The 24137-nt window shown below is 53.3% G+C and overlaps 2 protein-coding genes across 3 annotated transcripts; one reads left to right on the top strand and one right to left on the bottom strand.

The window, feature by feature from the left end:
• Positions 1-97: 97 nt before the first annotated feature.
• C19H6orf132 (chromosome 19 C6orf132 homolog) lies at positions 98-16867 on the bottom strand. 2 transcript variants are annotated; one of them, XR_008239243.1, is made up of 6 exons: positions 16633-16867; positions 11878-11993; positions 7219-7294; positions 3982-6871; positions 3235-3573; positions 98-437 (listed from the first exon to the last, which is right to left on the bottom strand). XR_008239243.1 is itself a non-coding variant. In XM_052814208.1 (5 exons), the coding sequence occupies exons 1-5, from the start codon at positions 16784-16786 to the stop codon at positions 3468-3470; spliced, it is 3342 nt and encodes a 1113-aa protein (XP_052670168.1). In that variant the 5' UTR covers positions 16787-16867; the 3' UTR covers positions 98-3467. The 2 variants fall into 2 exon arrangements, 1 of the variants encoding a protein (XP_052670168.1); XM_052814208.1 differs by having other exon boundaries at positions 98-3573.
• A 5877-nt stretch (positions 16868-22744) lies between these two features.
• GUCA1ANB (GUCA1A neighbor) lies at positions 22745-23402 on the top strand. The gene has a single exon (XM_052814518.1). The coding sequence runs from the start codon at positions 22995-22997 to the stop codon at positions 23400-23402; it is 408 nt and encodes a 135-aa protein (XP_052670478.1). The 5' UTR covers positions 22745-22994.
• Positions 23403-24137: the final 735 nt, after the last annotated feature.

The following is a 24137-nucleotide window of genomic DNA, read 5'->3' as shown; positions in this document are numbered from 1 at the left end:
TTTCCCGTCCTTTTAATCTTAAATGCAAAGATCTCAATTTTACAGCAGACGAACCACTTGAGCAATACTAAAAAAAAAAGTCAGACCACACGTGTAATAAAACAATACGTCCAGACATATTTAATGCAAGAAGGTTGGTGTTCAATGGCACTCATAAATAAGAGACTTTGTTCAACACTTTACAAGTAAAGCTCTCAGTTATACTACATTAGCAGGTACTTTTGAGGAAGAGGCAGCTGCAGGGGATATTTTAAGTTGTATCAAGACTTGAATGACCAAACTGCATCAGAGGGCTGAAGTGAGAATAATTCCATTGTCAGGCTTCAAGATTGCTTTCAGTGCTAAGACTGGGCTGTACGGTAGGTAGGTTGCTTTGCTCCATTACTACCCCTTAGTTTCTTCCTCTTCTGTTGCTAAATTTATATAGTGAAACAGAGCTGGGGAGGAGCAGAAACGGGAATCGGAGTACAGTTTACCTATGTGCGGTCCTGACAAAGTTACCTGACCAAGGAAGAGGGAGCTCTTCCCTATCCCTGCAGCCAAGAAGTCCTTGCTCTTCATTATGGATTAACTTTCTCCATAAGTGCTTTAGCTGCCAACAGCTCTGACAGTGGTTTCTTTGTAACACAAACAGGTCCCAGTGGCCCCAGCATAAATGTCTAGTTGTTACTGAAATACTAGAATTTTGCTTAATGCATTCAAAAGAAGCAGGGATAGCCCAAAGTGTTTAAAGAATAGAATAGTTCCACTGCTTAAAACATTCATGCTAACCAGTTTTACAACTGTGAACAGAGTCCTACCTGATTTAGTTACAGCTTAGTCCACTGTGCATTCCCAGAATGGGTGTTCTTTGAATGAATAATGGCTATTTCATAAAACTTACTTATATTATCATGCTTCTAATATTTAATATAAACAAATACACATCTGCTAGAAACAAGACATTCCACACTATAGAACACCATATTACAACTACATATGAATTGCATGTCTGGGTGAAATAGTGTATGTGAAATTCAAAGCAAGTGCCACCATTGGAGTTTCACATTTTGCTCTTAAAAAAAAAAAAAAGAACAAACCCCAAACAAAAAAACCAACTTATGTTGGGGATATGCTCAAATTTAGGAGAATTCTTGAGGGGGGAAATTGCACACAGCCCCTCCTCTTTCTGGGAAAAGTCAATCTTGAAAGCTGAAGTCTCCCAACAAGCCTTTAAATTTAAAACTGCTTTTGACAATTAATTTGTGGTTATAAATTATTATTTTGAAAAAACAAGTATCAGGGAAAAAAAACCCAGTTAGGTTGCAATCTTATCAGAAAGGCTTCTTTGTTTTGTTTCAAGTTAAACTGGTGAAACTTCATCCAATACTAAAACATGACCCTGGAGCCACTCAAACAGGACCACGTCTTTACTTCCATAGATAAGGAATCCTCAGCATGCTCCTTGCATGGAGGAACTTCCATCTTTTAAGCGGGGGGCTATTCTACGTCACACTGGCACACTTAAGTACCCAGATAGTTACTCCATAGTCACTTTTTCTCCATAAGCAGTTTTTAAAAACCAACACCCAGATATTTAAAACATGTTATTTCAATACTGGCTGGGGTGAGCATGTCTGGAAATCTTCCAAGTCACTGTGACTTACTGGCATAAAAATGCCATTTGAATTAGCTGTTAGACCAATTACTGTATTTGCGTTTTCATTTTATTCACAGCAAAGTAAAGTTCAGAATACTTTGAAGCTGCTGCAATCTTTGAAACAGCTGTTAAATTATTAGGTAAAGTTGGAAATAAAATAAAACGTAGAACGTCAACAACATGACATTAATAACAAGATAACTCTCTTGAAAATTCCACCATGAAGGAAAATTTATCGCTGAATTTTGAGTTGAATCGTAGACCAAAATCTGCTTACATGCGCACATACGCACGTGCATGCAACGCAGGATAAGCTGGAGTGGAACTAACGATATTGTATAGTACTGAAAATAGAAAGTGCTTTCCGTAAAAGTAGACTCATGTCTCAAAGTGCTTTTAGTTTGTCAGTGATTAGAAAACATTCTCTACACGTTTTTACACTTATCTTACAGTGATTTTCAGCAAGTTTACCTATGAGGAAGATTTTATATTTCTAATTTCAGGAATTTGGCTATTCAAAACTTTGGTCAGCTATCATGAGACTGTATTGCTTGCTCTGTAGTATAAAATACCCTCTTTTAAGGCTACTCTTATCTCCCACCTCACCGCATAGCCATCACTAGATCCTTCAGAGAGGCACTGGCAGGAAGCAGGGACAGGCTTGCACGCACGCCCAGCACCCAGGCAAGCGCTTACGGAAACAGCGGGAGCCAGCTCCCTTAGGTACGTCACCGCAGACCCTCCACACACCAGGAGCATCGAATACTCTACAACCACACCAAAATTTAGCTTCTTAGTACCCCAAACCAGGCAAACTAAAGCCAAGTCTCAGTATAACAATTTATAAGGACTCCGGGGCTTAGCTTTTAGAGGTGGGGTTTACGTGGGTATGAAGTGGCAAGAGGCCCCTCGAGGAAAGCACCACCAGCACAGCACCTCGGTGAGCTGCTGACACCCACCAGCTGATAAAGGAAAGGAACTGCTCAATGTCTTAAGTCTCCAAAGTGCTTTACAGCCATCCATCCAGGCCTCACAGCCTTCTTCCATGAGGCACGATTACCAACAGAAACATTTACAGTGACCAAAAGGCACAGGAAAGCAAGGGCTCATGCTCCCGAAGCTGCTGTCCCCCCGCAGTTGATCCCCGGAGAAGGGGGCTCAGACCCTCGCGGCAGAGCTGCCCCCGGCTCGGCAGGACAGGCACTGAAAGCCAGGAGCTGTTTTTAAGGCATCGGCATAATTGATTTGCTCAAGGCTGTTGGAGGAGGTGGGGACAGAAGAGGTTAGGATCTAGACATCCTAAACTCTTTCTATCCCATTGGCCTCACATTCTTGTTTTAATTCCCCTGCATGTAGCTATACACTGGCTTGCTTCCTTTATGCACATCTCGCAGTTGGTTTCTCCCGACTCCCAAGCATGTTGGATTTAAACCAACTAAAAAACCAAATTGAAAACAATCTCTCCAGTGGCAAAGCTCTTTAAAGAGAACTAAGGATGCTTTTTGGCTTTCTTAGAAGACCTATCAGGCTGCAATTTTGAAAATAATACAGGGCGGAGGGGGGGGAATAGGAGAAGGAAAACTGTGTTTGCTCACGTAACAAGACAGCAGCCTGTCCTCTGTAGTAACCGCGCTCCGTGACAGTCTTTTGAGAAGAGTCCGAGACCCAGGTTCACTCCTCGCCTTCTCCGTCAGTAGTTTCAAGCAGTGCATTTGCTGCCTGGGTTGGGACCGTCCCTGGTGCCCGCAGAGAAGGAGACAACCAACCCAGGCGCCTTCTCACCCCTTCCCAGCCGGACGAAGGCGGCGGAGCAGCCCTGCGGACAAACCTATCGGTGGCCGCTCTGGTAGGTGTAGGAGATGGGCTGCCGCGCCCCGGGCCTGACCGTGAAGGTGTTGGTATGTCCGCCGTACTGCGAGCTGCCGTGGGCAGGTCTGGAGGGAAAACAGAGGGAGAGTCACTGAAAGCCAAGGAAGCCCTTTGGGTTTACTCGATATTGCAATTATGGTTTGTTTGGGTTTTTTTTTTCTAGTGGCAGCAGGGTGACTTTTGTCGCCTCACATCTCCATTCAGCGACATGGGGAGGAGAGGGCGACGGGCACCAGGGTTACGGCTGGGACCAGGGAGCAGCCATGCCGCAGCCGCGGCCCCGGACCGAGGTGGCGGGAGGAGACCCCGGCCGGGAGCGAGCTCAGCCAGCGGCACCGACGTCTCTCGGGCCTCGGTGCTGCTCTGGGGCCAGCCCAGGACCCAGCCCAGGACCCAGCCCTCCTCTTCTTCAAATCAGAGGGACACAGAGGGCAGGGAAGGGGTCAGCTAAGGGGGGGGGGGGGGCCACATACCTGCCAGCTGCCGCCGCACCGGCGGGCGAGAAATCCCCATTCTGCCCCTTGTACTTGGCATCGGCCCCGGCGCTGCCGTACGGCACGGCTTTCCCGGCAGCATCGAGGGAGGTCCGCCGGCCCTGCGCGCTCGCGGGGCCGTTCCTGTGGGCAGAGCTGAGGCGGCGGACCCCCTCCCCAGCCGGGGAGCTGTATCCCCCGGGGCTGTAGGAGGAGAGGGCACCCGTGCCCCGGGGGGCTGCAGCTGCCCGGGGGTAGGAGCTGTCTGGCTCAGAGACATACAGGCGCTTCTTGATCAGCGGGCGGGGGTTCGGGCAGCGGCTGAAGTAACCCGCAGAGCCGCCGAAATCGGGGTACTGGGGCGTGAAGTCGACGCTCCTCCTGCTCTTCTCCGAGGGCAGCGGGGCTGGCGGCTCATGGCTGCCCCCGTAGCCGCGGCCGTAGCCGGGCCACCTGAAATACCGCGGTGCATCCGAGCCCCGGCTGCAGTCGGGGAAGCTGGGGCACTTGCGGTTCTCCTCCCGACTTGGGAGGGACCCCTCGGTCTCGTCCGCCTCGTTGCTGAATTCAGGGGGCGGGGGGATGATCCCGTAGTCCAGCGCCGTCTCCCCGTTCTCCTCCTCCCTGGGCACGCCGGCCTGGTTCGGCTGCCCGGACTCGAGGAGGCCCCGCAGCAGGCTGGAGGCAGCAGCCCGCCCGTGCCCGGGGAGGAGGCTCGAGGGCTGCGCCTCGCCCGCCGCCCGCGCGTCCCGGCCCTGCTCCGAGGAGCTGGAGAAGGACGGAGGTTTGCTCCGTCCCGACCCCGCTGCACCGGCCACGGGCGGCCGGGGCACCACGGTGAAGGAGTAGGGCTTGGACTCGTGGCGGTAGAAGCCGGCGGAGGCGGTGTCCGACGAGGCGCTGCCGAGTTTCAGGGGCGGCTTCGCCCGCGGCGTGGCTCCCGCTTCACCGGCCTGCCGGCCCCGCTGGGCACGCTGCCGGGCTGCCAGGAGCAGCGCCATGGGGGAGCCCCGCTCCACCCGCTCGCCCGTCACGGGGTGGATCAGCACCTCCTCTCGTCCCGCTCCCGAGGCGCCCGGCGGGCCGCGGGCCACGCTCGTGGGGCAGGGCGGTTCGGCCGAGCTCGAGGCGCAGGGCGGTTCGGCCGAGCTGGCCCCAGCCCGGTGCACTTTGTACTGGAAGATGGCCGCGCTGGGCTGCGGCGCTGGGCTCTGTGCGGGAGAAACGGGGGGCGAGGGAGAGGTGGGAGCAGGGGGCTCCTCCGCTGGTCCCCGAGGTGGGTCTGGGGGGCTCGCGCTGCTGTCGAGAGACCCGGGAGCAGGGGTCAAGTCCTCTGCGGCCTTGCTAGCGGCCGGAGCGGGATGGTCCTCGTGCCCCATCTCATCCTTCCCCACTGCAGCCGCTGGTGCTGGGACTGGGCTTGGGGCCGGTTTCGGCAGCACTGAGTCAGCTGGGTCAGGGGGGCTTTTCCTCAGGTCAGGGGGGCTCTTCCTCAGACGCGGGGTGCTGCTGCCATCCTCGGTGCCCTGCTTCTGGCTGCCGAGCCCCAGGGCAGGCTTCCCTTCTTTCTTCAGGGACAGCACAGCCTCCAGCTCGTTCCTGATTTTCATCACGCTGCAGGTCCGCACGGTGGGGTTGCTCTCCGGAGCAGGGAGCACTGTGCTGGGAGAGCCCCCCTTGGCACTGGGGGGGCTGCTGGGCACCTCTTTCTTCTCGTTCTCCCCTCCCGTGGGTAACCGCACGTCCTTCCCAGCAGGTCCGGCAGGTTGGGGCCCGCCGACACCGGGCTCACGGCTGCCGGTGCGGTCGGTACTGCCGTCCACGGGCCGGGGACCAGAGGGCTTCTCCGATGGCCGTTCCTCCCTCCGCGGGGAGCGCAGGAGGGCCGAGAGCTCATGCCGCAGCCTGCTCAGGTTGCTGGCGTCCCTCCAGTCGTCCTCGCAGGTCGGGTAGTCCGGAGGCGGGAGGTCCAGGTCGTTCGCAGAGAGAGATTCGGATTTTGGAGGAGAGTCTCTCTCGCCTGTTTTCAGCTGGGGAACCTTCTCCATCTCGGAGCCTGGCAGCGGGGACCGGCGGCCGGCAGGATGCATCCCTTGGCTGAGCCCTAGACCCGGCTTGGGGCTCAGCGGCGGGGGTGTCGGCACAGCCGGCTTCGCGACGGCCTGTCTCAGCGGGGAATTCCTTTGGTCAGCTTCTCCTCCGGCGTGAGCCTTGGCCGCGGGTCTTATGGTGAAGCAAGGCGGGAGGGGAGGCCGGGAATGAGGCTGCCTGGGGAAGGGCTCCCGCTGGATGGGCTGGCTCTCCTGCACAGGGATGGAGGAGGACCGGGCTGGGGCCGGGGGGGGCACCTTGAAGGACCTGGGGAAGGTGAGGTGGGGCTCGGGACAGTGCTTGGGCTGCAGACTCTCCTTTGGGCCGGGGGCAGCGGGCACCCCAGCCTCGGCAGGGCAGAGCGGCCCCTCAGCATCCACCTGCCTGGTGTTCAGCACCGTCTCGGACTTCCACTTGGAGATGCCGGTGGCGAAGGGTGCCGGGGCCTGGCTGAGCGGCGAGGCGCCCGGTGGGGCTGGCGGGATGAAGTCTGGAGGAGCCGGCGTGCTGGGGGAGGACAGGGCAGAGGCTGGAGGTGGCGGGGGTGCCATGGCAGGAGGTGGCGGCACCGTCTCGGGTGGTGGTGGTGGTGGTGGCGGAGGCAGCGTTTCGGGCGGTGGAGGGGCCGGCGAGGCTGGAGGTGGTGGCGCAGGCGCTGGTGCCGTTGGAGGGGGCGGTGGGGGTACCGACGGCGGCGGAGGGATGTCTTCGTCCAGGTCATCCCCCTCGAGAGCCTGTGGGCGCAGGTCCCCCACCGAGCTGTACATTCGGTAGTTCCCATTGATCTGGGAGCCAGAGCCTGCAAGGAAGAGCGAGAGCACGGCGGTGTGAGCACCTTCTCCGTCAGCGCTCTGACGGCCGGCATCCCCTCTGGCCAGCTATCCTCCTAGGAAGCCAGTTTATTTTGCTCAGCAGCTGTCTAAAACTTGCTGAACTGTAACAGCCACTATGCCTCACCCCTTAGAAATGAATTCATTGTCAATTACTTCACAAAATAATTCATTGTAGACTGTATTTTAGCATGAAAATCTCATGATCAGACTGTCTGCTCCAGAGCTGGTAAACACACACTTCCTTCCCCGAGGGCACGGTACTGCTGAGCACTTAGCACCGTCCGTCCGGGACTCAGCAGAGAAGATCCCTTACCAAGAGCTGCTTTTTCCTCAAAGTTTTCTGGCACTGACGGCGTTGGCACAGCCACCCCGTGGGATTCTTGGGCATTCTGCAATAGTTGAGAAAATGGAGCTGTTAATTTTACGCCCAGGGTATCAGAGCAAAGCGCTGACAAGCAGGCCCTAGCCTGTATAGCTGGCAATTTGTCTACACGAACAGGAGCCTGATGGGATCCAGGGCCGTTTCCAACACGTGGAGGTCCCTGCGGTGGCTGCTGTTGACAGGCTTTAGGGGATGAATGAAGTGATCAAGGTTGCACAAGCCATGGACACAGTTCCCCTGTGCTAGTCAGGTGCAGAGGGGCTGGAGAAGAGCACGGCTATCTCACATCCAAGCTTAGGGCTCCCCAGCCCACAATCAGCCGCATTAGTTTCTCACCATTCACATACCAAGCAAATTTAATAGCTCCCACAGGTTTTGTGGGTATTGCTCTCCAGCTAGCACTGCCAGCTCATGCTGCAGTCACGTACACACCACACTGAAGTCACAGACAGAATTCCAGCTTTTTGGGAAACTGGCACCAGCATATCTGAACACTCTGGGGAAAACTGCTACTTGTGTGGTTTGTTTCACTCTCAACTATTCCCTTCACATTCACGCAGAAAACTCAGCAGTGCATTTAGCTGGTACAGGACCATGCAATTTAGCAGCCTACATGTTTGCGAGGATGCTTACAGCTAGGGCACTTTGGATAATTACAGCCACCCACCATGAGATATTCATGGCATGTTGACTCACCTAGAGTGCTGACCAGGGCTCCTGCCTCGTACACCTGCCAGAAGCAGAAAGCCTCTCCTTTCCTCCAGTGACTCACAGCTAATAGTGCTCTGCAGAGGGATTGGAGCTGCTCGCGAAACGTACACTAACGCACCCACGTCCGAAACACAAACTGATGCTGAATCGGGCTGGCAGCACAGAGGTAAGTGACTGAGGCGGTGGACTGGACTTTCACATACCAGCGTTGGGAGAGACCCGGAGCAAGGAAATAACAGTCCACAAGCAGAAGCTCACAGACCCCACGGGCAGTGGTGAGGGACATACCGCGCCGTTCCCAGGCTCCGGGGTCCACCCTGTTGCACTCCTACGCACCCCAGGCAGCTGTTTGCATTAGTTGTTAACAGCCACTTGTGCAAAGGAAACATTATCCTACCATCAGCCTGCACTGCTCAGTGCAGTGGTTTTCTGCATACAAAAGCCTAGATAATGATTGAGCCGGTGTCCTTTGCCTTTCACTGGCATTATCACTATTTTTACAGGAGATTGCTATAGGATTCCAAAGTCTCCTTGATCAAAGGTGAAGCTGGCTTTGTACAGCGAGCCCCATCCAGGGCTCAGACAGCACATTAACATTACACGCTGCCCTGGGTGTAGGGGGTTCAGGAACACAGGAGCTGCTGGGGCAGAGCTGACATTAACAGCAGCAGCCTGGGCTCCTTCAGAAGGGCCTTGGAATCCCCCAGCTTTTGACAAAATAATAAGAAAATACACGTTTTGCTTGCAAAGTCCATCACCCTGCAGATGACCAAAGATCCTCTATAACCACAAGGGAATGAGCCAGTTGTTGGCGAGCCAGGAGAGAGCGAGTGGGAATTCAAATTCCTGGGATTGCACAACTGATCAGACAACTTTGTGCTGATGGAGAAGCCAAAGTCTGCTAAGGCATTAGGACAGATCTGTTAGTGGCAAAACATCAGAGGTGAGCCTTATAGCCTCATCTAAGACCTCTTTACTGGTCCCAAAGATACAGTACAAGGCAGAGGAAAGATCCTTAACTTCAGCTGAAAGCCAGAGGGAAGACAAAGGCTAACAGAGGCACTTCAAGAGCCAATAATGAAACTGTTCAGAGCAATGAGATACCAAAAACCACAAAGAAAAAAAACCCAGCAGTTCCCATTTCCTATGGAAATTCATTGCTGCCAGTCTCCAGAGCACACTGAGGATACCTGCTCATTTACAGGGAAACAAAGATGTCTGAGCACTGAATTAAGAGCAACATATGCATCACATGTTTGGATAGGAGTAGAAAGGGAATGACAGTCGGAAGAGATCTATGCAAAGCTGGAGGAAACAGTCCACATTTCATAAACGAGTAGTAATTTTGGACATGTCATTTCAACAGGTCCTAAAAACTGGACAAGCCTGTTTCACACCAAAAATTTCTCTTGCAGTTGCTAATGCTCAGCATCTCTCAAAACCCACCCATCCTCACGTCATGAGCTGGCCTCTAAAATGGAAAGCATCTCCAGTACGCTGCCAGTCTCCAGAGATGACTAGAAAGGTTGTTTCCCTCTGCTGTGTTTGCTAGGGGTGTGACCAGCCCAGCAAACCTCCAGCTGATTCAGAGCAGGCTGCTGTGCTGGGGTGGTGCGCCAGGAACCTGCATTTCCAGTTTGTGGTACCTGCATCAGATTTATATGTGTGCCGAGGATCCCGTTGAGGGGAGCTTTCACTGTAACCACCAGGAATCGCTTTTCAGCGCTGGAACAGTTAGATATCCCCTGTCCCCAGTGAAGGGGAGCCTGTCTGTCCTCATGGTCCCCAGCTCCCCTGGTCTGCCAGGAGCCCACACTTCCCACCCATTAAATGAACTGGGTTTGAGGCTGCCTGTCACAATAAAAGCACCAAAATACAACTGCTTAGCATCCTGGGGTCTCAGAGAGGCCAAGGATTTCTCCGAATATGAAGACCTACTCCCAAACTTCTTGTTTTGAAGCAGAGCTAGGGAAGCTTGGTGGTTAACTAGAGGAATTTATTCCAAATAAAGCCAAAAAAAAAAAAAAAAGCCAAAGCTCTGCCTGCACCTGCAGTGCCTGGGAAGCCGGGTGGGCAGGGGGACGCGGTGGTACCCGAGAGGCTGGCAGCAAAGCCCCCCTCTCCTGCAATCCCTGCTGCGACTCAGCTCGGGACGGCCAAGGGCCAGGCGGTTTGGGGGGGAAGGCAGCTGCTCCGTGGCGGGTCCGGCTGCCGGGCAGGGTGTGTGCGTCCTCCTGACTCACAGCAACACAGGCAGCTGCTTCTCAGCCTCCCCCCGCGCAGGAGAGTGGGTGGGTGGAAAGAAAGAGTTAAGGCAGGAGCTGCAGAACAGCCCAGTGCAGATATGTATGTGGCAGCAGAAGCGTCTGTGCCAAATCAAATCATAATCAAACCTAATGAAAATAATGCAAATATCCAACACAGACTAGTCCTTAAAAAGTGTTGCTTATTCCTACTAATTTTTTCAGTTAAACCTGTTACTCTCAGAAGAGAAGTACAGTGAGAGGGACCCTCACAAGGGCAACTGAGGGGGGAAAAAAGCCCCAGAGCCAGCTGTGCCTCTGCAGGCAGCAGGAAAGCAGCACGGCTGGGGTGACAGCCCATAGTATTTATCCCAGGGACATTTGTGCTGTTCGTTCCTCTCCCACATATGCTTCCACTAGTAAAACTTTTGAAAGCTCTGAAAAGATGCAAAAGGCCAGCTGCACTCTAAAAACCTGGTGATATGGGGCACCAGCTATGGTCACACACCGAAGCCTGTGCTACTGGAGAGGAGTTTCTCAGGCACCAGTCCTACAGTTACCTGTCTCAGAGCCCAGGTGAGATTTTTTACCTGCTGTGATCTTTTGGAAGGCATCACAGAGGGCACAACCCTTTTATAGAACCTATGTAACCCCATAACTTACTAATTATGCTCTCAAATAGATATATAAACTCCCTCTCCCCCCCCAGTTGTCCTCCTGATGACACATGCACAACCCCATTAACTCCTAATTGCACCCAGGTGACCAGCCCATTTTCTGCTGTAGGTGACGGCTGCTCTGAAGGATGAGGATGTACAAGGAAAAACATCGCTTGCTCTCAGAGAGGATTTCCTTGTCAAGACCAAAGGCTTTTAAGGGTTTTACTGTCTTCACTGACCTTCAGCGACCTGCATGTACCACTTCAGGTTTAGCTATTACCATCTCCAAAACATCTCTGAGCAATCATGCACTTCACTGTACTCTAGGGGATAAGACCTTTAAAAAGGTGTGCTACATGGGGGAGGAAAGCTTGCTTGGCACACACGGCAGCAGAGCGTCGAAGCCAGCAATGAGTATGTGTGGCTTCTGGAGTCCCAGCTGGGTCAAAGCCACCTCTGGGTCCAGCTGTTTTGGCACTTGCTGCTTCAGTCCCTGCATCCAGCTGCTGCTGGAGCAGTGATAGCTCTGCAGGGAACCGTTTCCCTCATACAGAGACTGGAAAGACAGCCTCTGCATCGCCTCCTCGTTCCCCTCCCGTAAACAGGGCTCAGTTTTGCTATTGCTCTCTCCAGCAACATGCCTGATGCAGAAAGAGATAACTGCCAGTAGCGGTTAGATAAAACGCAGTGCAAGCCAGATCTATCATCTACATGCTCAGCAATTTTTTTTTAAATTGAAAATACAAGTCTGATGATGCTTACATCTCTTGCCTGAGTATCTTGCCTATGTCCAACACAAGCCTTGAACTCAGATCACCTCCTAATCCCTCGTATCCAGCATTATTATAGAGTGGTTTCGCTTTTCATTTATTTTCTTCCCTCAGGTAGAGGATGAGAGCAGCAGCCAGCCCAGCTGGTTCTGGGTACCAGTTACATGCACTGCCGTAATGAACCCCAGCGGCGAGCCGGATACTCACAAGGGGTAAGAAAGTCAGCAGCGGCCGGACTCTCGGACGAGGTTTAAGCGTTGCCGTGCCAGAGTCGGTCATTGTCCCGAAGCGATTGTCACCATAATACACTTCAATCACATCACCTGAGAGGAAGAGAAGACTGTTAGCAGCAGCACTGCATTTGAGGCAACAGGAAAAACAACACTGGACACCACCTGATTTTAAAAAACGCTGTGAAGAATTTGCTGTACCAGCTCCCAGGAATGGGAAAAATCCATCAGATTCTGATGAGTAGCTGGGTGTTTTGGAGCTGAGTTGAAGATGGGGGGAGAGAGGTCCCAGGTGAGCGGGACCCCTGTGCGGGCACTGGCAACCCCAGCACACACCTGCAAGGCACAGAGAGCCTTCCCAGAGCTCCAGATGCTGGAGTTTAATGAGCACAGATGTCAAAGTCTATTCTGAGAGGCTTATTTCTAATAGTAGCTAACTTATATTTACCTCAGGAGGGTCAAACGTTAGCACAAGCACTCAATTCGCTCCCCACCCAGATTACGTTTAGGGAAGGAAAATGCTTCAGGAGCAGCTGGATCGTCTCTTTACAGTGCCACAAGGCTCTGACCCCCAGGAGAGCAGGAGGTGGGTCCAGAGCAGGTGCCCGCAGAGGTGACACAAACCAGCTCGTAAGCACGGGCAGGATCTGATCTTGGCCGATCCGTCAGCGGCTGGAATTGAGGGGGGAGGCAGCAGCAGAATCTGATCAACTGGAGGGAGAGAGCTCCTGCCCTTCCTCGCCTGCTGACCACTCTGCGGGCAGAGCGGTTACAAAGCTCAGAGTTGAATACAGGTTCTTCACTCAGCCCCATCACGACCACAGGTCCCTGTCACTTATGCATCAGAGAGGGACCGCGAAGGTGTCCCTGACCCCTGGCTGCCCACTGGCTTGTGCTGAGCAAGACCAGGGCGAGCGGAGGGGAACACCTCGCTGCCCCTCTTGGACACAGCGATGGAAACGGGACATGCAGAGGCTTCCCAAGGAGGTTTTTCCCCTCCACGTTTTGCTGCCGGTGGCTGAGGGCAGCAGGAGGAAGGTGCCGCAGCTGCTCTCCCTGCTGTGGACGGACACCACCAGCGCCCGCAGCATCCTTCTGCATGCTGCTGGAACAATCTGTTTCTGACCCCTGGTGCAATTGGCACTGGGGGACAAATCATGCTTGCCACAACACTTTCACACTTCAGCCTGCCTTATGGAGAAATGCTCTGAATGTCTTCCCACAAAACACTACTATGAATGGAGACGCTATGGCAGAAAGCAGTCGTAGAGCCCCGGTGTTACAAGCAGGAGAAGCCATCTGGTACTCCTGGTTCCCAGCCCTGTGCTTTTACCTTGAACCACACCTTTTAGGCCAGTTTATTCTGACAGTGAATAAAGCTCATAAAACTAGTTTAATTACGTTCTTTGTGTCTGATTAACAGCATGAATTAACAAGCAGAAGCACTGAAGCACGTAAACCCCACCTTGGCTGGAAGGAGATACACAAATAATTTGTAGCCAAGGAGACCAACATTAAAGAAAATACGAGGGTTTGAGGAAGGAGGGAGAAAGTGAGCAAAATGGCTGTGATCAGAGAGAAAACTCTGCAGGAGTGTTCCCACCTAACAGATTTCAATAGTGGTTTCAGTGAGATGGAAGAAGCAAACAACCTCCCCCTCTGCCCCACAACACAAACACCAAGAAGTAAATACCTTCCCCCCCCCCCAAAAAGTTTGGAAGCAGTCCTCAAACCTGACCCCACACTAAAGCTTGAAGCACAGAAACAGTTTCTGTCAAGTATCCTACAGCAATTAAAAGCCAAGGAGCAGAAAGTTGAAGGTTGTGTAAGCTCTGCACACAGGCAAAGGGGCTGGGCTGTCTTTCGAAGCCTCCAAAACCCGAGGGCAGCGCTCGCCGAAGCAGGACTGTCCGCCCGAGGAGCTGGCTGTGCCCCAGAGTCCCTGACTGAGACTGTGGAAGCAACCGGCCACTGCCATGGCCCAGCCAGCGTCTCTGCTCCCTCCCACGTGTCCCCTCGCTGGCCCGAGGCACAGCCTGTGCCCTCCGTACGCTGCCCGACCCAACGGCTGGGCTTCCCAGCCCATCGTGGACTGCCATGGCACGTAGCTGTGGTTGTCACAAAGTCTCTGCCCTCCTTGGATGGGCAGAGATCAGGCAAGAAGCTCCCAAGGAATCAGAGCTTTACACGGAGTTTGGTGAAAAAAGAGGAGGGCGAATGCTTGTGTGTGTATTCCCACAGAAGAAAAGCACTTGCATGAACACCTGGAATGAAGAACCTGACCACGCCAGGGGCTGGGTGTGAACTACCACAGCCTCTGATGAAGTTATGGGTTTGGAGGCAGATGAATTCCGCACAACCTTGAAACACGCCACTGAGTCCAGCAAGCATGTAAGCTTTTCCTTTCTCCCACCCACTACACCACAAGTTACGCTGGGATACACCCAGGAGTATCCACCATGCTATCACTGTCCTGACGGTCAGTCACGACTTCCTCTCCCTTATCCCAGACTTCTCCCACTACAAGGGATTCTTTACAAAAAGGACATTTTCTTCACCTTTCAAAATACTAATCACCCTGCACTGCAGTTAGTGTGGTCCTACCAACAGTTTAACACTTCCCTGCCTGTGAGGGGCCCAAGCACAAAGGAGGAGCTGCTGGAGTCCCAAGGACGGCAGAGCTGCCAGCAAATTATTATTATTATTTCTGCATAACCCCCTGGGTGACCCTACATTCGGCGAATAAGCAGCAAGAATTAAGGCCAATGCAACATGAGAGTTTGGATTCAGACAGCTTTGTGGAGCAGCGATAGAGTAGTTCAGAGACTTGAAATGACGAGAGTTTTATATTAAACAAGACACTAGGTAAACTCAGTGAGAAACTGGATTAAAGATCACAAGGTCTTTGATCCTAGATTACTAAGCATTGCTAACCTGAATGCATTTAATTAAAGTAAAATGAAGTGCTTGTAGTTGTGTTTTCTTTGCTAGATAAACAGGACTTGCCTGCTAAGAGCCTGTCACCAGTAAGACCTGTGCTCTGCCAGCTTCATTTCCTGGAAGGAGGGATCAGGAAACACGCCTTCGGAGGCTGTCGGAAGCAGCTGGCCCCAACTATGCTTTGGCCACTTTTTGACATTCAGCCTGTCCTGGAGACACTTGTGTCCTCTCAGTCATGGGAAATAAAACAAGCAATCTGCAACACATGTAATGGAACTTCTTCCTACTTCAGGGTTGCATCACCTGGAGTAGGCGTAGCAGGTTTGACGCCGGGGTATCCACAGCTCACAGCGAGGAGGCGGCATCAGTCACTATATTCAGGAATCTCTGAGTCAGTGACATGCAAACCTACACCCATTCCACATTGCTTAACTTGTGTTTACTTTGTATGAAAAACTAAGGTGGGGATTAGCAGAAGCAATGGACCCCTTCTGGCAGCAGCGATGGCATGAAGCTATGCAGCAAATATTCAAGAAACGGGGCCAGGCATGGGTCTTCACTGGGTAAGACCATGGTGCTGTGGAAATCAAGGTACAATAAAATCTGCCTCTTGGACTGCTTAGCTGTGAGCATGCCACTCCTCGCGACGAGCCCACACCTCAGCACAGGTTACTCCGAACACGGACACTCAGCTTCTGTGTGTCACACTACCCTGCACAAATTAAATTAATGATATAAATGCCAAGAGGATGGTAAGGAGTGATTCAACAGCTTTTATTTATGCTCAGCTTTCAAGGACTCCTGGCTTTTACTCTGCAAGCTGATCGGCACAGCAGTTCCCCACACCTGAAAGGAATACCTTTGTACTGCAATTGCAGCCACGGAAGTCAGGCTTGTAATAAGCAGACACAGCAACTTTTTTTTTTTTTAAATCCAAACCACATCAGAGGGAAGCTTGAATCCTCCTCAGATTTACGACAGTTAGAAATCAGCAGTTTTCCTTTTGTGTTTAATAGTTACATGAAACTCTCCATCACATTTTCATTTTATCTCAGTTTCACCGGCTTGGCCTGCAGGGTGTAACCACCTTGCAATCGCTTTAGCGGACAATACTTCACGTTGCCCAGCTCAGCAAGCAGCGCTTCCATTTTTCAGCTTGGAAGCGTTTCTTGGAATCGTGGAGCCACCAAACTTCATCCACAAGCTGCTATCTTTTATCTACCTGGCTCCATTACTATTAACTTGGCTCCCTCCTACATGAGCCCCCAGGGCACAGCATTGCAATTAAACCCACAAAGAAATCCAAATAAATCCTGAGGACTATGCCACCCTCAGCTCCCCCCTCGCACACAGTCCTTCAAGAAACAGGCTTATCGGCAAGTAACTAAAACCCGGGAAGGCGCGGATCAAACATGGCGTGGGAAAGAGCTACTGGAAGCCACCCAGACAGCTTCCCAACTCCTCGGCAGCCCGCTTCGGCCAGAGTTTCACCTCCCGGCGCGGAGCGCGGTCCCGGGCGACCCGCGGGCTGCCCCGGCCCCGCCGCCTTCCTCCGCCGCTCCGGCACCGGCCCCGGCACCCGGGCCCGCCGGGACACGGCTCCGGACCCGCGCCCGGCCGGCCCCTTCCCTCCCAAACGCCTCCCGCAGTTTCCCAACCAGGCGCCGGAAAAACCACCGCCGCTCCCCGGGGTCCCAGCGCTCCCACCGGCCGCGCCGGGGCTCCTCCGCCGACCGGGACGGGACGGGACGGCACAGCCCGGAGGGGGGGAGGCGGACACGCAGACACTGACCGGTGCCACCCGCGCTGTCCGAGGTCACCTCCTGCGTGAGGATCCAGGGCGGGTTGGTAGCGAAGAGGGAAGCGGCGGCGGGGCTGGCTTGGCGCTTCCCGAAGAGGCGGCTGAAGGTGCCCTGCACGGAGTGATGATGATGATGCTTCTTCATCCTGGCGGAGCCGGGCGCTGCCCGCCGCGCTCCTAACCGGGCATCCCCGCCGCGGCAGGCGGGCGCGGGGCCGGGACCGGGGCCGCTGCCGCGGCGGGGCGGGGCGGGGCGGGGCGGGGCGGGCCCCACCCTCGGCCCCTCCTTCCGCCCAGGTGCTTCCCGCCGCCCCGGGGGTTGCCCGGTGGAGGAAACCCCCGGTGCGAGAAACCCCCGGTGCCTCCGCGGGTCTGTAGAGGCAGGGCTGCCCCCCCCGGGGTGGGGGGGGTCCCGGGAGCGGAGCGGAGGGCCCGGCCCGGCCCCAGCGGCTTTTCTGCAGCCGCGGAGGGGCCGGGGGTCCCCGGGGCCGCGGGCAGCCCGAGGGGCAGCGGGGCCCGAAGCGTAAATGTCACTCAACGTCCGAGTCCTCTTAAAAATCCCCGACCCGACGCGAACTACCCATCTTTTCAAGTCGGTGGTATACCGAGCGCTTAGGTGTGAGAGTTTTGATCTTTCTCTCACGGTCTCCGGTGTTTTTACTGGCCTGCCGTGGCAGTCCCGACCGGAGGGCTGGGGTCCCCTGCCCCAAGACCAGCCTTGGGACCTGAAGTCCCTGTCCGAGATCTGCAGGTGTCCGTGCGATACAAGGGAACGTCAGTCGGAGGCAGGGGAAAGCTGAAGTGTAATCCTTTCCCTCTGCTGCGTGTATGCTAGGAAGCAAATTAGCACTGAGTTTTTAGGAAGCGTCTTACTAAGCATTAAACTCCCCATCCTCCACGCCTGTGAGCCCCGCTACAGATCCCTACTGGCTTCGGTGGGACTACGCACCACCAGGCACATGTCCCTCCCCAGTGCGACCTGCGTGTCATTAGGGGCTGGGATGTTTTTTGGTGCAAAACCCTAAAGACAGTGGGACTCGTCCCCAAATCATGTCTTGTTTCAGGTACAAAAGCAAGTGTCTAACGTTGCCAACAATTTTCTGGGTCATGCAAGTAAAAGTTGGGAGTTAAGGAGTAACATTGGTTATTAATAAACGCTGGGATTTCTGGAGAACTTTAAACCCAAAATAGCTGTTGAAGCATTAACTCTGAAACACAGCTCACAGCATCAGGGTAAGGTCATCCTGTCACACCTATTTCTATATTTCCAGCATATTTTGAGAGTCAAAATGATACAGATGTCTTTTTTCAGTGATAAGTATCACTTCTCTAATCACTTTGAAATTATGCTTTTCACAACCTTTTTTTGCCGCAAAGTACAAATTAGGGCAACACATTAAATCACCCATGAACAATGAAAAATGAGCACTGTTATGATATTTCAAAAGGAAAATCTAATCATGGCATAAATTGTCAGGCAGCACTTAAATAAAGTGAATTAACATGAATGGCAAATGGGGAAAGAAAAGGAGAGATAAAATGTCATACCACGTGGATTCAATACTGTGGTTGTGGTATAGGGGTTAGAAGTATTTAAGACAGTTTTCAGAGAATTTAGCCTGCTCTGCAGATGTGCAGCTCCATCCAGCTGCTCAGACGCCTTTCCCGGCTGGGGAGCGGGGAGTCTCCATGGGCAGCCTGTGCCCGGCTCCCGCCGCAGCTCCGGAGATCCGCTCTAGGAGCAGCGGGCGATGCCGAAGGGACGGCCCTGTGCCGTGCACAAGGCCTGCAATTAGTGGGACTTGCACCCTGTCTGACAGTTATCTTAACTGCTGTTTGTGTGAGACAGGGAAAGGAAACCATCCTGCAAACATTTGCACGAGTGTGACTCCTGCACATCCTGAGCTCGCTGTGCAGGGAACACAGCGCAGGGACCTACAGTCGTGTTTTAGCCGAGATCGCAGGAAAGGGGATAGTCCTGCCTGCAGATAAGAGTGGTAATAGGATGGAAACTGGGAAACAGCATTCCTCCTGAGAGCTCTTCATGGGAACCCATCTAACTGAGCCCCAGACATTTAAAGAAAATTCATTGGCACCTCTCGAAAGCAGAAATCAGATGACGTGACGGACCCACTTGCTACTGGAAAGACAAAAGACACAATATCTTTGCAAGACAGGCAAGGCATATGCGCTCGCTGATATTCAGAGTCTTTGGCTGAACAAATTGAACAGGATATACAGAGAGACAAAGACAAGGAAAAGGGGAAGGAGAAGAGAAACTCTTTTTAGAAGAGAAGCCAATAAAATCCTGTGGAATGAGAAAGCCTGGGCTCTTGCACGAAGGTGTCCCACAAAATGTCGTTACACCAAAGAGACTTCAAAGGGGCCACAGGGCTGCAGCGATGCTCTGTGGGAACAGGAAAGTGTGACTCAGCTCCCTGACTATTGCTCCCGAGGTGTTCCTCTGCCCCCGGGGCTGGGGGGACTCCAGAGCAGCACCCGTGAGCTCCGGGGGCGGTGAGCCGTACCCGTGCCACCCCACCAACAATGGTTTTGCCTATCCCTGGGTGGTGAGCGTAGCAGAACATATTCCTCACAGCATGAAGGGATGTGTGTTTTGAGGTGAATTTATTATCTCAGTGAACACAAGCTGCCAAACTGGCCTGCAAGAGCTCGTGTGCACACTCCTGTGTATTTGTTCCAGCTGAAAAATACTCGCTCTTTACCTTCCACCTCCCAGTAAAGCATGGACCTCCCCCCGGGAGACCCGAAAAAGCTCAGGACTAGCAAGAAGAGCGTCGCAGGTACGCTGCAGGGCAGGCAGACTTCTGCAAAGCACAAACTCAAAAGACGAAGAAAAGATGCCTAGTTTGGTGGCATGGCTGTAATTTTAAGGGAGGACAACTGCCACTCGCCGTGATCTCCTGAGTGATGGAGGCCACACAGCTAAAGGGACAGGTGGGCCGGGCTGGGCACAAAGCACAGGAAAGCACTTGGAAGATCGCCAGCAGGTTTTATGGCATAGAAATAGCCATGTGAGCACTGCTCTGACGTATCACACCACAGTGTGAGGCTGCCTTTGATCCTAATACGGGTAAACACCCCAGAACAATCTGCTTTCCCATCAGTGTGAGGAGCTGCGCCCTGCAGATGCAGATCGTTCCCTGCCGCACTCGCAGGTGTGCGAAGTGCTAGTGCAGCGCGGGTCCCCAGCCGGACCCGAAGGAGGGAGGGAGGGGACGGGAGGAGAAACCCTCACGCGTGGCTGCAGAACAGCAAACTGCACCCGTGGAGAGAGAAACGGCTCGTGTCTGGGGTGGGGAGCGGGTCCACGCTGCCAAGGCCACGTTTCGGTGGGGGTGGCAGGGCCGGCAGAGCAGCCGGCAGCGGCCCCAGCCGTGCTCCGGCTGGACGGGCAGCAGCGGTGGTTCCCGTCGGGTGAGGAGAAACGGCACCTTCCTAATCTCCTTGGCCGAGCCCCTGCTCTCCTCCGCACCCCCTGCCCGAGCAGCCCTGCTCAGCCTGGGCACCCCTACGACAGCCACCACCCCGGTGACCCCCCGGTGGTCACAATGGCCCCGATGACCCTGATGATGGCCCTGACGGCCAGCGCTGCCCACCCTGGCAGTGCTGCCTCCAGCCTCCACGCCAGACGGCCCCGCGTGCCGGGGTCCCCGCCGGGAAGATGAGCTCACAGGTGGGAGCCCCGGGCTCACGGTTTGGCAGGAGGGACTCCAGCTCGCCGTGTCCCCTTCCTGTGGGCAGGGGGCTGGAAGACCCTTGCCCTGAGGGTGGCCGGGACAAAAGGGTCCTGGTGCTGTCGGTGTGATGCATCGTTCCCTCCCTGGCTGCAGCGCAGTCAGCCGGCTTTGCCGCCGTGGCCGCTGAGATCTCAGAGCAAACGGCATGCGATGATAGCCCTGTGATGGCTCTGTGGGGACAAGCCAGGAGCTGCAGGAGCAGGGACTCCCCGCTGCAGAGCGAGGGGGACGGCAGCGGTGCAGGGGCAGGACGGGCAGCACTGGCAGCCAGGCGGGGGGGACACTTCATCTGGGGTGGACGTCTGAACCCTTCGTGCTTTCTTGATTACTGAAGTCAGTCTTCTCCCTGTGACCTCACCTGTGAGGATCTTCTTTGAGAGGCCACAGACAATTTGAGAGGGATTAGGGATCTCTAAACATATGACTAGATTCAATAGGATTATGTGGGACTCTTAATTCAGGCACGGAGCTCTGGCAGTGCCATAAATAGCACCGTGCACACTGAGCTGGTGCTTCCCCTCAAAGACAGTGATCGTGTAAGCAGGTGCACTCACCCAGGCACAAAGGATGTTTCTGCCAAGCTTCAGATGCCCCAGAGGGTAAGCCAGAACCCCCAGGGCAGGCAAACCCCATTGCAAGAGCAAAGCCCAAAGCTCAGCACTCCCTGGCATGGTATCCTGCCCGTCACTGGAAATGACTGTCAGCCCTCTATCGCCGAGCACATGCAAGGCTTGCACATCTCAAAAGCATCTACGTGACTTAGCAGTTGGGTTTTCAAAGTAGCACACCTCCACACCCCAAATGCACTGCTTTAATAACATTAATGCCTCCCTGCTGGGTGGATGCAGTTGCAGCAGCACAGTCATGTGCATACTTGTCTCTTATCTTCCAAAGCAAGAAAGGCCATGAGCTATAATCATCCACATATGTGAATATAATAATTTCTGAACAAATCTAAGTGTGTTCAGAGCAGGGATACACAAACCACACTGAAATGACTGTAGTGGTACAAAATCTGCTCTTCAGGAGTCAAAATCCCACTGTTTTATCCCCTGTGGATAAAATAGACCGATGTTTCACTGTGGCAGCAAATGCTGAAATAACGCTTGTCCTGAGCTCCAGCAACGGAGCCTTTCAAGCATCTGGCAGGTGGCTGTACTGGGGCAATGAGTGACAAAAAGAGGTGGTGAACCTGTGCCGATCTGGTCATTTCCCTCAAAGGCTTTAAGGAGATTTCTAAACAATTTGCGGGTGTCCCCCTCCTAATAGGTTTAGGAGCTAGTGTTCACAGCCAGCTACAGGGAACAGAAATAGAGCACCAAGTAAGCCAAGGCGTCACGGAAACTAGGAAACCTCTTTACAAGGTTAAAAATAAAGCCAGACAGCAAAGCATATATTCAGGACACCCAGGAGTAAAGCAGCTAATTGCCAGGGGGAAGAGCCAGTTTCCATTAGCATAGGGGCGTCATCAATGAAAACAAGATAACTGAGTCATGGTTAAATAACAGCAGCAGAAATACTTTCCCAGTCAAGCACAGCCTTGGAGCAGCCATCGTGACAAGTCAGGCCCATGTGTGTCTTGGGGCACACATCCACAGCACTTCCTCTGGAAAGGGTTCATGCAAATGCACAGGCAAAACGGGCTGTTTCTGCAGTCCTTGGTCCCCCGTGTCGTGATGTGATGGGTGATGGCACTGCCTTTGCTCCAAGGCTTCAGAAATGTGACCTAACTGATGACGAGGAAGAGTTTGCCTCACAAGATTCCATAACCCTGTTTTTCTCTTCACGTTCCTGGGGGGAATAACCCACTTAGAGATTCAGCAAGAGCAGTTAGCACAGCAGTACGAGGCACAGGGTGATGGTAGGTACCTGCAGAGGGACCTGGAGCCTGCTGAGCTGCTGCCCCGGGCTGTGTTTGTAAAGGGCAGCGTTATGTTTGTGTCATCACTGATACGGCCCATTGCGTCTTGTGGGTCAGACTGGGTTGAACCATTTTCATGGCTGGTTTGCCATGGCTGCGGTTTGGTGACGACTTTACAAGGAGCGTGTATTGCTGTCATTTATAGCTATTATAATTGAGATCCTGATCTGGGACTGGGGCTCCCCTGTGCCAAACACAGAAGGAAAATGTAGTATGCCCCAAAAGTGATGAAAGGGTGAGCCAGGTCAGACTGACAGCGGGAACATCAGAAACTGGGTAGCACTTTATGTTCACTCTGCAGTGTTACAAATAACCAGCTGAAACGCAAGTCAAGAGAGAATCAAGTCCTTTGAGTCTTGCCATGTGTATTCCCTCGGTACGCTTTGTTTTATTTTCACTAAGTCACTTCCACATTTCCAGTATGTCATTTGACTTTAAACTCACTTTCTCTTTAAATAACACCACCTTAGATTTTTAGCTAAAGAAATGTAAACACCTGACTTCTCAGCATTTATACTGTGTACTGACTGCCCTTGCAGCGAGGGTAAGCAGGCTGGCACTCCCTAAGCTCTCCTGGTTTGTTTAACTTTCTGCTTTTTGGTCACCAGTACACAACTCTTGTGTCAGGCCTTAAGAACTGATGAGGATGGCAAAGTGTGTGGGCAATTGTCATGGATTTGTCTGGCTCTTTTGCTCCACAGGTGACTAAAACACAAGAAGCCCCTGGCAAAGACCGCAAGAGACCAAAGGGAATGGAGGAGACAAAAGCAATGCAGGAGGTCTCTCGCACGCTGCCCATCCCAACAAGCCAGCAGTCTCCAGCACATCACCACAGGGACCCGCCTTTGGCCACTCACTTCATTCCTTTTGTGGCCCATTTTGGGGGCCGTCAGCCCAACCCCTTCAAGTTTCTCTTCTACACACCAAGTTGCTCCAACTCACACAGCCCCTTCTACACTGCGCAGAGGCCAACCTGCGGGTACCGCTACCACCGCGACACTGATCACACCAGGAAGGTGATGGATGTCTCGAGTGCAAACATTGTGAAATGGAGACCCATTCTGGGCACAAAGCCGTAGTCGAGAGCAATAAAGCCCAAGCAATGAAACCAGCGACCGGTGTGACTTCAGCTTCCCATCGAGTGTCTGCGTTATGACAAACAGTGAGCACGTGAGCCAAGGAATGGGTGGTGAGGCTGTGTCACTGCTCCCCAGAAAAACAAGCAGCGTGGATTTTGCTCTAAAAACCCGGTCCAACTTGTCCTGTCATTTATTGCCACCTGCTTACACAGAGGCACTGGGTGTCAGCAGCACATGGCACTGCATGCATGGCCACCCAGCCAGGCTCATCTGCACAAGCCTGCCCTTAGAATACACTGCAAAACCTGGGCAGGTTTCACCAGCTTCTTCATCTGAGCCTAAATTCTGCCCCTTCTTCGAAAGGACATCTTCTTTCACTAGGCTTTCCTTGACACAGGCAAAGTATTGCTCTTCGTGAATGGAAAAGCATGTTTCATTTGTGGCACTCAGAAATGACATAGTAATTGGAGCTGAAATTCAGGCGGCACGTCCCTGCAGCTCTTCTCCAGAAGGCAGCACAAGATGGTTCAGCTTTTGCATTGCCTGTTCTGGAGAACTGGATGCACCATTAGCAAGTACTTCTTAAAATAGTTGGTGAGCCTGTATCCACATTTAATATGCAACTTTTCTACTATTAATGAATGCCTCAATATTGCAACCCCTCTCTGTGCTTTGGGACAGGCTATCCCAGCCCTGTCCCCTTTGGTGGGTGGGTCAGAGCCCAGGGCACCCGCT

Source organism: Harpia harpyja, chromosome 19 (genome assembly GCF_026419915.1).
Source record: "Harpia harpyja isolate bHarHar1 chromosome 19, bHarHar1 primary haplotype, whole genome shotgun sequence".
In the NCBI taxonomy this organism is placed as follows: Eukaryota; Metazoa; Chordata; class Aves; order Accipitriformes; family Accipitridae; genus Harpia; species Harpia harpyja.
The sequence above is the reverse complement of the archived record's forward strand: the minus strand, read 5'-3'. Positions and strand labels throughout refer to the sequence as shown.

Bases quoted from the DNA above. Each gene is read 5' to 3' on its own strand.
- C19H6orf132 (XM_052814208.1), bottom strand. From the start codon at position 16,786: ATGAAGAAGCATCATCATCATCACTCCGTGCAGGGCACCTTCAGCCGC. The intron at 7,295-11,877 runs GTGAGTATCCGG...CAACTATTGCAG, and splicing joins TGCTGACTTTCTTACCCCTT to AATGCCCAAGAATCCCACGG. The intron at 3,574-3,981 runs GTATGTGGCCCC...TTTTCCCTCCAG, and splicing joins GGTGCGGCGGCAGCTGGCAG to ACCTGCCCACGGCAGCTCGC.
- GUCA1ANB (XM_052814518.1), top strand. From the start codon at position 22,995: ATGGATTTGTCTGGCTCTTTTGCTCCACAGGTGACTAAAACACAAGAA.